Source organism: Mirounga leonina, unplaced genomic scaffold (genome assembly GCF_011800145.1).
Source record: "Mirounga leonina isolate KUSES-001 unplaced genomic scaffold, KU_Mleo_1.0 Mir_170, whole genome shotgun sequence".
Classification (NCBI taxonomy): Eukaryota; Metazoa; Chordata; class Mammalia; order Carnivora; family Phocidae; genus Mirounga; species Mirounga leonina.
The window spans coordinates 8,058,379-8,071,905 of record NW_023270433.1 but is presented as its reverse complement, the minus strand read 5'-3'; the positions used below and the strand labels follow the sequence as shown (position 1 = coordinate 8,071,905).

The window sequence follows — 13,527 nt, the reverse complement described above, 5'->3', positions numbered from 1 at the left end:
ATAAATCTGCATTATATCTCTTTCTGGAGATTATAAAGAGAGTAGCACTCATCTCTGCTGGGTGGTTTGGACGTGGGCCTGAACCATTCGGGCAACCCTTCATTCATTCCCTTTCACACAACAAATATCCACTGAGTACTTTCCATGAGTTAGTCACAGTGGGTACTCATTTAGAGAGAAAGAAACAGTTTAAATAGTAAACACAGAGGGGCGCCTGGCTGGCTCCGTCGGTAGAGCATGTGACCCTTGATCAAAGGGTTGTGAGTTCAAGCCCCTGGTTAGTTACGGAGCCTACTTAAAAAAAAAAAAAAAAAGTAAACACAGAAAAATATAAAAGTACATGTTATGAAAACCTCTCAAAAGATTTAAATGATTTCTAGTTCAGAAAGCCTTCAACTTGGAGATCTCACATGTAGGTCCCACTGAACATGCAAAGACTGCTTTCTTCTCATTATCTTTGAGGCTGATCTGACTCTTGGCTCAGAGACCATACCCTTTCTCATCTCAGTCAGATGGCTCATCCACTCACTGCACCTACAACACCAAGGACCCCCCCCAGTCCATACATTGAAGAGTAATGCTTAAATCCATAGTGTTGGGGTTGGGGAATGGTGGAAGATGCTGTCAAGCCTGAGGAAGATTTTTCCCATGACAGAATGTGTTTCTTCATATATAGGTTCATATATTCTTTTTTTTTTTTTTTAAGATTTTATTTATTTATTTGAGAGAGAGAGAATGAGAGAGAGCACAAGAGGGCAGAGGGCAGAGGGAGAAGCAGACTCCCTGCCGAGCAGGGAGCCCGATGAGGGACTCGATCCTGGGACTCCAGGATCATGACCTGAGCCGAAGGCAGTCGCTTAACCGACTGAGCCACCCAGGCGCCCAGGTTCATATAGTCTTTTAAACGGCCAGGTAAGGCTTCTTGAGAGATGGAAATTGCCAAACTCCTCACTGATCCGGTGTTCTGACTTTCCAGGGTACCCAGAAAATATGCCTTCCGTACAGTCCCACAAAAACTCTCTCTGTGAAGTCCATCTTAAGGTGAGTACTCAAGAAGAAGAACCCAACACCAGGAGCCTTTATAAGTATTTTTCTTCTGTGGTCGTTCTGATGCTATTTTTCTACTTTCTGGAGCCTTGCCCACGTCCCAGACACCTTGCTAAGCCTCTGACGTGCAGTATCCCCTGCCGTCTTCACAGCACCTCGGTGGGACGGGCACTGCTCTCACCCCACTGTGCAGAGGCAGAGGTGGAAGCTCCAAGAGGGAAAGTTCACACCGCCAGCTCGTGGTGGGAATTAAGCTCCGCTCTTACGCATCTCCGAACTGCCTACGTAGCCTGCTCCTTTTCTCTTGCATGCACGCTAATACTTCGGTCTCATAAAGAAAATCAAGAAATCTTTTTCCTCTCATTTTCCTGCTTTGAAATAGAAACTCGTATGTCAGCAAATGCTTCTTAGAGAAGAATGTGCTTATTCTTTGCAAAGAGAGAGTTAAATGAGTAGACGGTCTAGCTGCTCTGCGCTCAGCTGCCGCTCCCGCCCCCCACCTTTCCATCCCCCTCCTGGCTCTCCCATGCTGGTGGCAGATCCCCCTAGGGAATGCCACCGCTCATGCGGTACCTGTTGCTTCATCCAGTCCAGCCAAGAGGCTACATCATAGTGACAGTAGCTTCTGTTTGTCAGGCACTGTGCTGAAGGCTCTGTGGTCATTCTCTTAGTAAATTTTTAAACCAGCTCCGCAGAGGAGATCCATTATTACCTACACTCCACCAAGGAGGAATCAGAGCCTCAGAGAAGTGAAGGGATTTGACAAAGATCTCACAGCTGGGAAACTACAGAGCTGGGATTTGAACCCAGGTCCCCATCATCCCCGTGCTTGGGCTGTTAGCCACCAAGGCCCACATTGTGTGAGTATGAACACTTATCCCAGAGCCCTGGTGCTTTTTTGTCTGCAACTAGGTGTTGGGAAGAGATGGTGTTTTCAGTGTCTCCGCTGCAACGCACACTTGCAGAACGTCCGTTAGAGTGACAATCTCGACTCCATGGGTCAGGGACTGCATCTGGCTGATGAAAGGGGCACTGAGATTCGGAAGCAAAAATTTTTAGATCTCCTCTTCAAGCTTGATTTGGTCTCCAAATTGCAGACCTTCCCCTTTCTGCTCTCGGCCTTCTGATTTTTCTTCCGAGCAGTCTGAAACCTGAGCCATGAAAGCATCAGTGAAGAGGTTAACATCTTTATTGAGCACAGAAATATCTTGCTGCTTCTAAGGAGGTATAAATCTTAACTGGCTTTGAGAGGAATACTTAGAATTATCCTGGCTTAAGATTTCTGTGACTTTTTTTTCCCTAAAAAGAAGTTACTCCAGCTCCTTTCTTCTTTATATTTGAAGACATTTCATTTTGTTATGATTTCCATTTAGTTATATGAGTAGGACCTCCGCTTCTGCCCCCACTCATGTAGCCAGAGCACGTTTCAGCCAGAAACATTTTTTTAAAGACATGGAAGATCAAAACTTCTACAGTGCTGCTGATAGAAGAAAAAATGTTATCTTTGTTATAATCTTGAACTTGAAAACTTAAAAGGAAATGAAAAAATGAATACTATGGAGGCAGGTAAGTCTGGGTTCAAATCTTGGCTCTACTACTTATCAGCTTTGTTATCCTAGTTCAGGTTCCTCACCTTTAAAATTTTTTAAGTAATTTAATGGGGATAAAATAGCGTTTGCCACACAGAGACTAAATGAGGTCATCCATGGAAAGCATTTAGCAGGCTGCCCGACGTTATAAATACTCTATAAATATTAGCTATTATTATGTTTACCTTACAAATATGGGACTCCTAGATGAAAGGGGCCTAAGGGATCGTGCATTTCAACTGCATGTTTTACCTCTGGAGGAACTTAGGCTCAAGGAGGTTGACATTCTAACGTGAAAGAACCATCCTGTGAAGGGGAGGGCCTTTTGCCCTAAGTGGCGAAGGAATTGCCAAAGGAAGAAAGAAACACCAGGTAGTCTTACTTACATTTCATTTTATCATTAACTGCTACATAAATGTCAATGAACCACTTTTTCGATAAATAAAAGAATCTTGGAGGTTAGTTGGGCTGCCTGAAACATGCTCCTGATCATCTCTTCCTCCCTTATTAGATGAGTGTCATCAAGGGCCAGTTATATAAGTAAAGTACCATGCAGTGTTTGGTTACTCTCATGTATTCATTCATTGAGCACCCTGCGTGATCATTGATCTCCTGTGTGCCCGGCCCTATAGGGAATCCAGCTGTGATTTTTCTAGGAGATATTATTTAGTTTCTCTGAAGCACAGAGACTTGTTCTAAGTTAAGTTTCCACCACGCTGTGGCTCATTCTGTCCTTTCTATTTCAGTGCCATGAACCTGGACAAATTTGAGAAAGGCCCCAGAGAAATTTTTCATCCCGAGATCCAAAAGGTAAAAGAATTTTATGTCTCCTAATGGTATATATTGGATCACAGTGTTAGATGAGGACAGACAGCGCATCGGTGATTCTTAGCCTCGGATCCAAGCCTAATCAGAACCACCTGCGGGCCTTTGAAAACAATCATCATAAAGAACCTTACAGCTGAGATTCTGATTTGTCAGGTGGGGGTGGGAATCTGCATTTTTCAGGAGTCTCATGAGTGATTGTGAAGCACAGCCACAACTGAGAACCCCTGAACTCTATGGTCCTTGATCCATGAACTGAAAGGGTGTGTGTTCAGAAGGACTTTATTTGCTTAAAAGCCAGTCTTTTTACTGAGTGATGTGGAATTGTGTGGAATGTTAGATTTTTTTTTTTTAAATAGTAAAGCACAAAATGTGTTTATTGAGCTCTAACTCACATAGAACACTGTGCAGTGTACCGTAGAGAATAGAAGGTATCCAGAATCCATCCTGTTTTCTCAAGACTTACTGCTAAGGGAAAATAATCTGCCTTGGGAGGAAAAAGTTTAGAGTCATAATCTAGGTCAAAGGCCATCAGAAAAATGTCAGCCAAACTTTTGTCTTGTTGCAGGCGATATAGCTTTGAAATTCACCCCTCGAAACTTACCCGCAGTCATCACCTAGTGCCAGCCACGTGTCAGAGTTGAGCTTCCGGGAGGTGGGGACGCCCGGCCAGGTGATAGGGAAGAGGCCAGAGAGGCAGGTTGGAATTCCATCCAGGCAGCAGGGAGCCTGTGGAGTATTTAAGTGGAGGAGCGTCGTGCTTAAGTCTGCTTTTCAGGGAAGTAACTCCGAGGGTATGAGGAGGATAGATGGGAGCATGAGCAGCCTTTGCTTGCAAGCCTTTAAAATAGTTAACTTTTAAAATAAAGTTATCGGTTCTCAGCTTACCGCTAAATACGGAGTGTTGTGAATTCCCATATCTTCTGTTTTCATGTAATGTTTAAAATAGTATTTGTACCCTGACTCAACCCCAGAAGGAACTGAGGCCAAAATGGGTGCGTTCGGTTAAACTTTAAGCAGTTTGAAGCCATGAGATGCTTAAACTAACTCGTGATAGTGAATTGTAAAACGACTTGGAATTATAAATATGCCACTACCAGTGTGTCTTTATTACCTCATCTGTACAAGTTGTCATATTCTTTTTTTTTTTTATTTATTTATTAGAGAGTGAGCAGGAGAGAAACAGCATGAGAGGGGAGAGGGTCAGAGGGAGAAGCAGGCTCCCCGCTGAGCCGGGAGCCCGATGCGGGACTCGATCCCAGGACCCCGGGATCATGACCTGAGCTGAAGGCAGTCGCTTAACCAACTGAGCCACCCAGGCGCCCCAAGTTGTCATATTCTTAATCCTTTCCTTCTTGGAGCCTGGATGAGACCCCCAGGCGCAGGACCTAAGCCCCACAGAGCCCCTGGGATGCCTCTTTCTGCACCCTGCCGCTGAGTGTGGGCCCTCAGCGGACTTCGCGTCTGCCCAGGCTTCCCTGTCTGCTTTCCCTCCTCCAGGGCATCAAAGAGGACAAGGAAGCAGGAGATGGCAACCTTCTGCCTCTTTATATCATAACTCTCTGCCTGTTTTTCACCAAACAAAAGACACCTTCCACTTTCCCGACATCTGTGTTTTGACTCTCTTTCCCTTCACGAGGGGCTGCCCACGCGCTCTCCCGCCATCCCGGGTGTGTGAGCAGGCACGTGTATGGGCCCCTCGTAGTGGTGGTTTCACTGCTGTAGGTGGACCTGAGGGCGCCCTGAGCCGCAGGGGTTGGGGAGAGGAGGAAGGAGAAGGTCTCGGATCCAAAAAGTAAACAGAAAATAAACCGCATGGTAAAGAAGGCATCTTTCCACCAAGCGGGAAGGTGGCTGGTGCTATTTAAAAATGTTATTCTGTTTCTGGCTGCTATACCATAGTTACATTTTTCTTGGCCAAAATCTTCCCAGAAGCAATGTGTGAGAAGCTAGCTTTAAATAGATAGAGAAACCTGGGTGTCTATGTATTTCTTCTGGCTGCTATGCATCATCCTTGTTTCCAGATAGTTGTGCCATAATGTGACTTTCCTAGATGACCAAGTAGTTTACAAAAACCTGTACAACGAAACTGGAATATTTTAAGTGCTTCTGGGGGATGGGGGTGGGGAGTGGTGTACATGGAAGCTTGTCACAGAAAGTCAAAATAAAATCAGCATGGACATAACTTTCAAAATTTGGTTTGACAGGACTTGCTGGTTCTTGAAGAACAAGAGGTAAGAAATTTTATGAGAAATTTTATGTTCCTGCTATGTTCTGCCTCTGTGTTTGTAAATGTGCTTCTCCCTTCACCCCGACCATGACCTTTTCTTTCAGTCAAACCTCTACGTGGATTTGCTCACTGAGCGTACTGTCACTGAAAGACTTTATCAACATATTTTTTCAAGGTAGATTTCAGGACCTCCTATGCAGCTAGCTATAAAGATATAAAAACAAGCTACTTAAATCTGCTTGGAAATATTCAGATTTTAGCCTCATAATCAGGGTGAGTAATGAGGTTTTCATTTTCAGTAAGTCAAAGAGAGGGCGTTTGTACTTTATTAGCACATTCGATTTATTGATGCCATATTTATTTACACATCTCCATCCCTTGTTGCCCCACTTTTAAAAAATGTATTGGGTTTTCTAAGGACATAACTAACGTAGGGAAATAATAAAAATGCTATCAAAGGCAATTGATAAATTATAGTTTTTGCATATCATGCCTTTCGGTAAATGGTCATATCGTTCATCCAGTTGCTCCGGCCAAACTTGGAAAAATCCTTAACACCTCTCTTTCTCTCACACCTAATCCTTCAGTACATCCTGTGATGATTTCTTCAAAATATACCCCTAATCAAATTTCTCGAGGTTTCCACCACGACTGCTCTCATCCCTTGACACCACCCATCATCTCTCACCTGCACTATGCATTTGCCAACTTTCTGCTCCCACTCTATTCTGTTTCTCGTGTAGCAGCCCAGTGGTCCTTTTAAATGTCAAGTCAGGTCACCCCTATGTTGCAAGCTGTCATGGCTTCCCATCGCACTCCAAGTCGAGCCCCGAATCCTGACCAGGACCCCCAGGGCCTGCATGACGCAGCCATGCTGCCTCTCGGGTGCTCTCCCCCACACTAACCATGTTGACTTCCTAATTCCTCCACCTGCTCAGGAAGACCCTGCTGTTCCCACCCCCTCAGGATGCTCCTCGCCAGACGTCCTCAGGGTCGAGCACCCTTTCCTTGATATCAGGGTCTCTGCTTGGAGAGGCTGTCCTTGACCATTCTATCTAAACTAGCACACCCTGCCTCTCACCCTCTGCCCTGCGCACCGTTTTGTGTTTCTTCTTGACACTTGTGTTTTCATTGACTCGCTCTGTATCTGTTGCCCTCCCGAGAATATAAGCAGCATAAGAGCAGGGGGAGCTTATTCAGTTTGTTCCCAGCTGTATCCTAGATCCTAGAGCAGTGGAGAGAGAGGGCACCAAGTAAGTATTTGGTGGCTGAATAAGTGGATGATGTATTGATTGAATGAATTGTGACAACTAATGACACCTTTGAAAAGAAGGGGGTGGACCTTTATTTACTGGCATGGGAAGTTTTCCACGGCGCACTAGTTACGGGGCGGAGGCAGCAATTCACAGGGCAATACCTACAGTATAGTCCCAGTTGTTTTTATAAACAAACACATATGTATATTCAGTCATTTGCTCATTCATTCATTGATTCAACAAATATTTCCTGAGCTCCTTCCGTGTGTGTACCATGTGCTGTTTGCGGCATTGGGAACACATTGATGAGGAAGACGAGGTCCCTTCGTGGAGCTTACAGTCTGGTGGGGTAAGACAAACTACACAGATGAGCAAACCTACACATGATAACGTGGAGAGCGCCAAGAGCTGTGAGGAAAATAAAACAAGGTAGGCGATACAGGGGAAGGAGTAGGTTTTTGACATCGAACAGAGTAGGTTTGTCTGAGGCAGTGACATCTCAGCTGATTCCCGAACACGTCAATGTACGTGCAAAGGAGCTGAAATAATGCGCCCCAGATTTTTGGCAGGCGTTACTCTGTGGAAGGCACTGGGGGTGTAGGGTGGGCTGCCGCAGAGCTCCGGCAAACCAGACGTCCCTGTTTTTCTCTGTATCTTATCCATGGATGAATCACGCTTGGGGCGCCAGAATTCATGAACTCCATGTATGGTTTGTAGAAGGCAAGAAATGAAAGTAAGACACATTTCTGGCAAACATTTGAAAAATACGGAAACACACGGCGGCGCCTGGGTGGCTCAGTTGGTTAAGCGTCCAGCTCTTGGTTTCAGCTCAGGTCATGATCTCAGAGTCCTGGGATCGAGCCCCGCATCAGGCTCCATGCTGAATGCAGAGCCTGCTTAAGATTCTCTCTCCCTCTGCTCCTCCCCTACCCCACTCCACTCGTTTTCTCTCTCTCTAAAATTAAATAAATAAATAAAATCTTAAAAAAAAAAGAGCACTCATTACAATGCATTTGAGGTGTGAGCGGTGGTCATCTCTCAGAGCTTCCCTGAGGATGTGGCCAAGGCACTTCTGCCAGCTTCTCAGCTCAGAGCATTGATCCTATTCCACCCAATTATAGTGATAAACTATCAGCTGCAAAGATGAGCAGGGAAAAAAATTAATAAACAACACTAGTGATGTCCCTGAAGGGTTGACGATTTGGTAAAGTGTGGTCAGTGTCCTGAAACCCAAGTGTTGTGTGTCCACAGCATAGAGATGCCCCGCAGGAGAGAGCATGCGCCCCAGGCCGCAACGTGCACGGAGACAGTGAGAGAAGCGTAGGAACATGTAAATCAGAAAAATATCGAGGCACTGCCTAAACAAGAGTAATGAGGAACCCAGGGTGTTCAGTTTCGAATCAGGCCATCATTTCTTGGTCTTTCTGGAATTACTGGAACTTAGTGTCCCCACATACTTCACTTTCTTCAAAAGAAATGTAATTCTTAGCTTCCTATTAATTCCCAAGGATATGACTGCACTTTGGTTTATAATCATGTTGACTTTTGTCTCAGACCATTTAGGACTTAAAAATCAAAAGTCCCATATAAGCAGGAATTACAAAATGACCTTATCTCTATGATGAGTGTCTGGGCAGGATGTAAGTCCTGAGAAAACCAGTTTGCATGGATTCCCCCTACCAGTCACCTCCCTCCCCCAGATCTGGTCTTAGGACCTTGCAAGCTCCCCCCGCCCAACCCCCAGATCTAGTGCTGGAAGGAGCAGCCAGCCTCATGAAGCACTAATGATGTTAGGTTAAATGGTTTATTAAAATATGATCCGTGGTGGTCGGGTAGCCCCAAATCAAACTATTCCCTCCCAAAAACTGTCTCTGTCAACAATACAATCCACTACATTCAGTAATACCTTGATTTCTGGAGATAGGCAAAAACTCTGAGTTAATCAGTGACATCATTTGGGAAGCCCTAGAAACAAAATTAGCTAGAGACCCTGTCGGTGATTTCAGGTACTTTGTTAGGCCTTGCAACACTGGGCTTTCTGGAGTCTCCACCTGAAGCGGGGGCGGAGGAGGGGTGTCCTCAGCCAGGGTACTGACAGCAAGGTGCCAGTGACAGAGCCATAAAAACTCTTGAAAGCTTTGCCCTGTGATCAGGTGGCCGTGGGCCCCATTTCTGCATGTAGCTCTCCACTTCCCTCAACCCAATACCGCACTGAGAAGACCACACTGTGGGGTTGGGAAGAGCACTGGGTCAGAAGTCCAGAGACCCGACTTCCAGCTCCCATTCTGCCCTCCGCTTAGTGCCAGCCGTGGGCAGGTTAGCCTTCCCTGGTCTTCATGTGTCCTGTCTGTAAGATGAAAACGTGGACTCAGTGGGCCGTGGGGCCCCTTCTGGTTCTAACAGGCTGCTGGATCCTGGCTCATGACCCTGGTCATTGACCGAGTCTTTCTGCCCTTGGCTTGCTAGCAGTCAGCTCAGCTGGACCTGATGCTGTGCCTCCTGGCAGTCTGCTGGTCTGTTCCTCTAGTCCAGTGGTTCTCCAAGTGGGGTCCCTGGACTAGCAGCATCAGCATCACCTGGGAACTTGTCAGAAATAGAAATTCTTGGGGCACCTGGGTCGCTCAGTTGGTTGAGCGTCCAACTCTTGATCTCAGCTCAGGTCTTAATCTCAGGGTCGTGAGTTCAACCCCTTTGTTGGGCTCCATGCTGGTTGTTGAGCCTACTTAAAAAAAACAAAGAAAAAGAAATACAAATTCTTGGGCCCTACCCGAGAACTGCTGAATGGAAACTCTGGAATTGGAGCCTAGCAATCTATTTTAAGAAGCCTGCCAAGTAATTCTGATGCCCAGTCAAGTTTGAGAACCACTGCCTTAGGCTCTGCGCTATTATCCTGAGAGGATCATCTGTCAGACTCCACACTACTGTGGGTGCTTTTTAAGGGACCTTGGAGAATGCGGGATATGCCATAGTCTTGGAGACATGTGATTGCTGTCATCATTTCCAAAACACAGAAAGAAAAGTTGGCAAGTTTAGAATCATCAAATGGATAGAGATCCCTGGCAAAATTCTAAGAAATTACCAAAAACAAGTCTGTGAGGAAGAGGTAATCATTTGGAGGCAGCTTGTGAAAAGTAAGTTGTATCTGACCAGTTTTGTTTCTTTTGTCAGTTATTATGCACACAATTATTCCGTGAATATTTATGAATCCTCTCCAGTATACCCAGCACTGTGTGGTGGGCACTGGAGATTTAGTGGGAAGTTAAGAGGTGTCTGATCCCTCCTTCACAGGATGTATATGTTCTAGTGCTAGAGACAGACGCATATACACACTGAATAAAAGAACTACAGAGTATGGGGGCGCCTGGGTAGCATAGTCGGTTAAGCATCTGACTCTTGGTTTTGGCTCAGGTCATGATCTCAGGGTCCTGGGATCCAGCCCAGTGTCCTGCTCCATGCTCAGCGGGAATCTGCTTGTCCCCTCCCTCCCCCCCCCACACACTCTCAAATCAATAAATAAAATCTGAAAAAAAAAAAAAAAGAATTACAGAGTATGGATAGTGCTTAGAAAGCAAAGTGTTAGGGCAGAGAGTCACAGTGGAGGAGGATGGCTTTCTGCGGGCAGTCAGGGAAGGCCTCTCTGGAAACCGGCCTCTGAGCTGAGGCCTGCATGATGGGAAAGAGCCTGCCATAGAGGCTGCTGTGGAGGGGTTCCAGATGAGGGCTCAGCTTGGGCCTGTCCTCCCTCTTCCACGCTCTAGTAGAAAACCACTCTCGCTGATGGGTGTGCATCTGTCTTTCAGGGGTGTTGGGGACAGAAAAATGCTGAGAAGCACAGCCTTGGACCCCTGGATTTTCAGAGTCTTAATTCTCCCAGATCCAGCTGTCCTGAATCCCAGCATTCTGCCTTGACCCCCCCCCCACCTATGACGCAATGGCCAACGCTTTAAACACCTTTGTTCCTAGCCTACCCCTTCCTTGACCACCAAGAATTCCCCCATCTAGTACTGCATCAAATGGCCTTGCAAAAGTTGATTCTCTTCAACCTCGGATTTTATTTTATTATGAAATACTTCAGATGCACACACAAAAAAGAGAATAATATTACGAAGACCTATAAACCGGTTATCCAGCTTAAGGAAAAAAATATTGGAAGTACCGTTGAACTATCTGATCTCTTTCCTCTCTCTTCCTATAGAACCTATCATCTTGCATTTGGTATTTATTATTCCCACAGGATCAGATTTCAATCCAGGCTTTAAAGTCGAGGGTAGTAGACTGAACATTTGTACTAGCTACTTCTTGATTTCCTTTCCCCTCCCCCACACATCTGTTTTGTGACTTCTTGAGATTCAATATCTTTAAGAATTGGGGGAAATGAGCTTTTAGAACAAATTGCCTACATTTTCCGTTTCTATACCTAAGAGCCCATAGGATATCAGCCTAAGATTGTTGTGTTCAGTTTTGAATTACACTGAACTCTCCCCTGTGTTAGCTGATCAGAACATGGCACCAGGCCCATGAGCTCCTGCTGGCTCTTTGAGCAGTGGTTTGCCAGAGAATGGACCTGGCGTCCTACAGAAGCCATTAGTAATGAAGTTACAAAAGAATTAACTCACATAAAAACAGAGTTTCAACCGTAAGCTATCAAAACCTATAGAAATAAAGGAATATTAATTTAATATTGGTTAAACCTATAGAAATAAAGGAATATTAATTTAATATTGGTTAATTTGGTCAGAGTTGAGATGAAGGAGAATAAGTAATGCCTCGAGTATCCATCCTGGTCCCTGAAGTTTTCCTAAGTAATGAATAGCACATCTCGTAACTGTATATGTTCTGATGATAAAGTTTACATTCAACACCTTTTGTTGTCTTCTCATAAGGGCTCTGTGAATTTCAAGTTTGGGGTTCTCTTTGCCAAAGACGGGCAGCTCACGGATGATGAGATGCTCAGCAACGGTAAGTGTCCCCTAATTTGTGCTGAGACCCTGTTCTGCCTTGTTGTGGTTTTGACAGTCCAAACTGAACTTACCTGTTGAGTTGGAGTCCTTAATACAAAGAAAAAGCCAGTTGTTTTGTGAAATTTTAGGGTAAATTTCCGAGTAAACTTTGTAGGGCAGGTGTTGCCCAGTTTCATTCGGTTGACAAATATTTACTGGTCACCAAACTTGCACCAGGCACTGGCGCCCGAGAGGGAGTCTAACCAGAAAATGATATGGGATATGAAGAATTTGGTTCTATATCATAGTCCCAGTAGCAGAGGAAGGTCTTTCTCTGATTTTTATGGTTGGGAGAATGATAAAATGGTGCCATTTTCCTGTTCTTCAGCACCTTTCATATTAGATACCTATTCATTATTAGTAGAAGCAGTAACAGTGTTTTCATTCTGCAATACTAAACCCTCATGATCTCGGTGTGGCAGCAGGAAGGTGGGTCAGTCTGATTCGTGGTTGTCCTTTCCTTGGAATCCTGGGAATTGTGGAATCTCCTGCGTGGTCTCCGGGAAGGAAGTGTGACCTCTCTGTTGTGTTCGTCTGCTGCACCCATCTGTAGAGCCTCGTTCATGTTCAAGGGATTTCAGTGCGTAGTTAGAAAATGAAGACGTGTGGATTCTGTATTTTCTTCACACTTTACCTCTTCCTACAGAAATTGGAAGTGATGCTTTTCAAAAATTTTTAAATCTTCTGGGTGACAAAATCACCCTAAAGGGCTGGACAGGCTACCGCGGCGGTCTGGACACCAAAAGTAAGTTCACCTCCTGATCTCTTCTGTTGTCATTTGTATAATTTCTAGCAGCCAGCCTGATCTGTATTTGGACTTATACCCAGGTTGGGGGAAGGGGTGGACTGGGAGGGATAAGAAGGGCTTCACACCCAGTCTGACACAGGGTGGCTGGACACATTTGGGGGCTCCATTGAGTTTTGCAAGACCAAGTCAGCCCTCCCAGTCCCTCGGTGTGGCAGACCATGGTCTGCCCGTGAATACTTACTGTTGCGCACCTCTGTGTTCCAGGGCTGTGAGAGGCTCCAGGGATGTAGCAATGGATAAGCCACCATGGTCCCTGCCTTTCTAGGAGCTTATAGTCCAGGGGATAACACAGACATTACACAGATAATTACGAAATACCTTAGTAAAGTACTTGGAGGAACAAAGAAGAAAAAGTACAGAGTGCCATGGGAGCATTTTGTCTAATCTGGGGGATGAGAGAAGGCTTCCCCAAGGGAATGATGAGCAGTAATTTGAGTCCTGAGAGGAGAAGAGAATTCTAAGCGAAAGAACATTTGTGAAGTCCCTGAGTCAGGAAAGAGCCTGATATGTTCTAGAAACTAAGAGAACATCTTTATGGCAGAGGGACTGGAGAAGAGGAGGGGGCAGTCCCACAGAGTTTGAGATCACATGAATAATTTTGGATTTTATGGTAAATGGAATTGGATGTCACGAACAGATTTTAAGTAGAGGCGTGGTGGGATGAGATTGCACCTTGGAGCCGAACTTGCTGGCCAAAGTGTGGGGAACGGTCCAGCAAGGTGCATGAGCACGTGGTGAACCTGCAGGGCTTACGAGGTCACCAATCCCATCG

The 13,527-nt window shown here is 45.3% G+C and overlaps 1 protein-coding gene across 2 annotated transcripts in view; it reads left to right on the top strand.

Annotated features, from left to right (window-relative positions):
* Window positions 1-13,527, top strand: part of GARNL3 (GTPase activating Rap/RanGAP domain like 3) — a 127,095-nt gene that overhangs the window by 66,701 nt on the left and 46,867 nt on the right. For both annotated transcript variants that reach the window (XM_035015772.1, XM_035015773.1), the window contains 5 exons: window positions 977-1,041; window positions 3,383-3,446; window positions 5,669-5,695; window positions 11,831-11,906; window positions 12,594-12,692. In XM_035015772.1, the coding sequence (XP_034871663.1) occupies window positions 977-1,041; window positions 3,383-3,446; window positions 5,669-5,695; window positions 11,831-11,906; window positions 12,594-12,692 (331 nt within the window). The remainder of the gene's footprint in view (window positions 1-976; window positions 1,042-3,382; window positions 3,447-5,668; window positions 5,696-11,830; window positions 11,907-12,593; window positions 12,693-13,527) is intronic.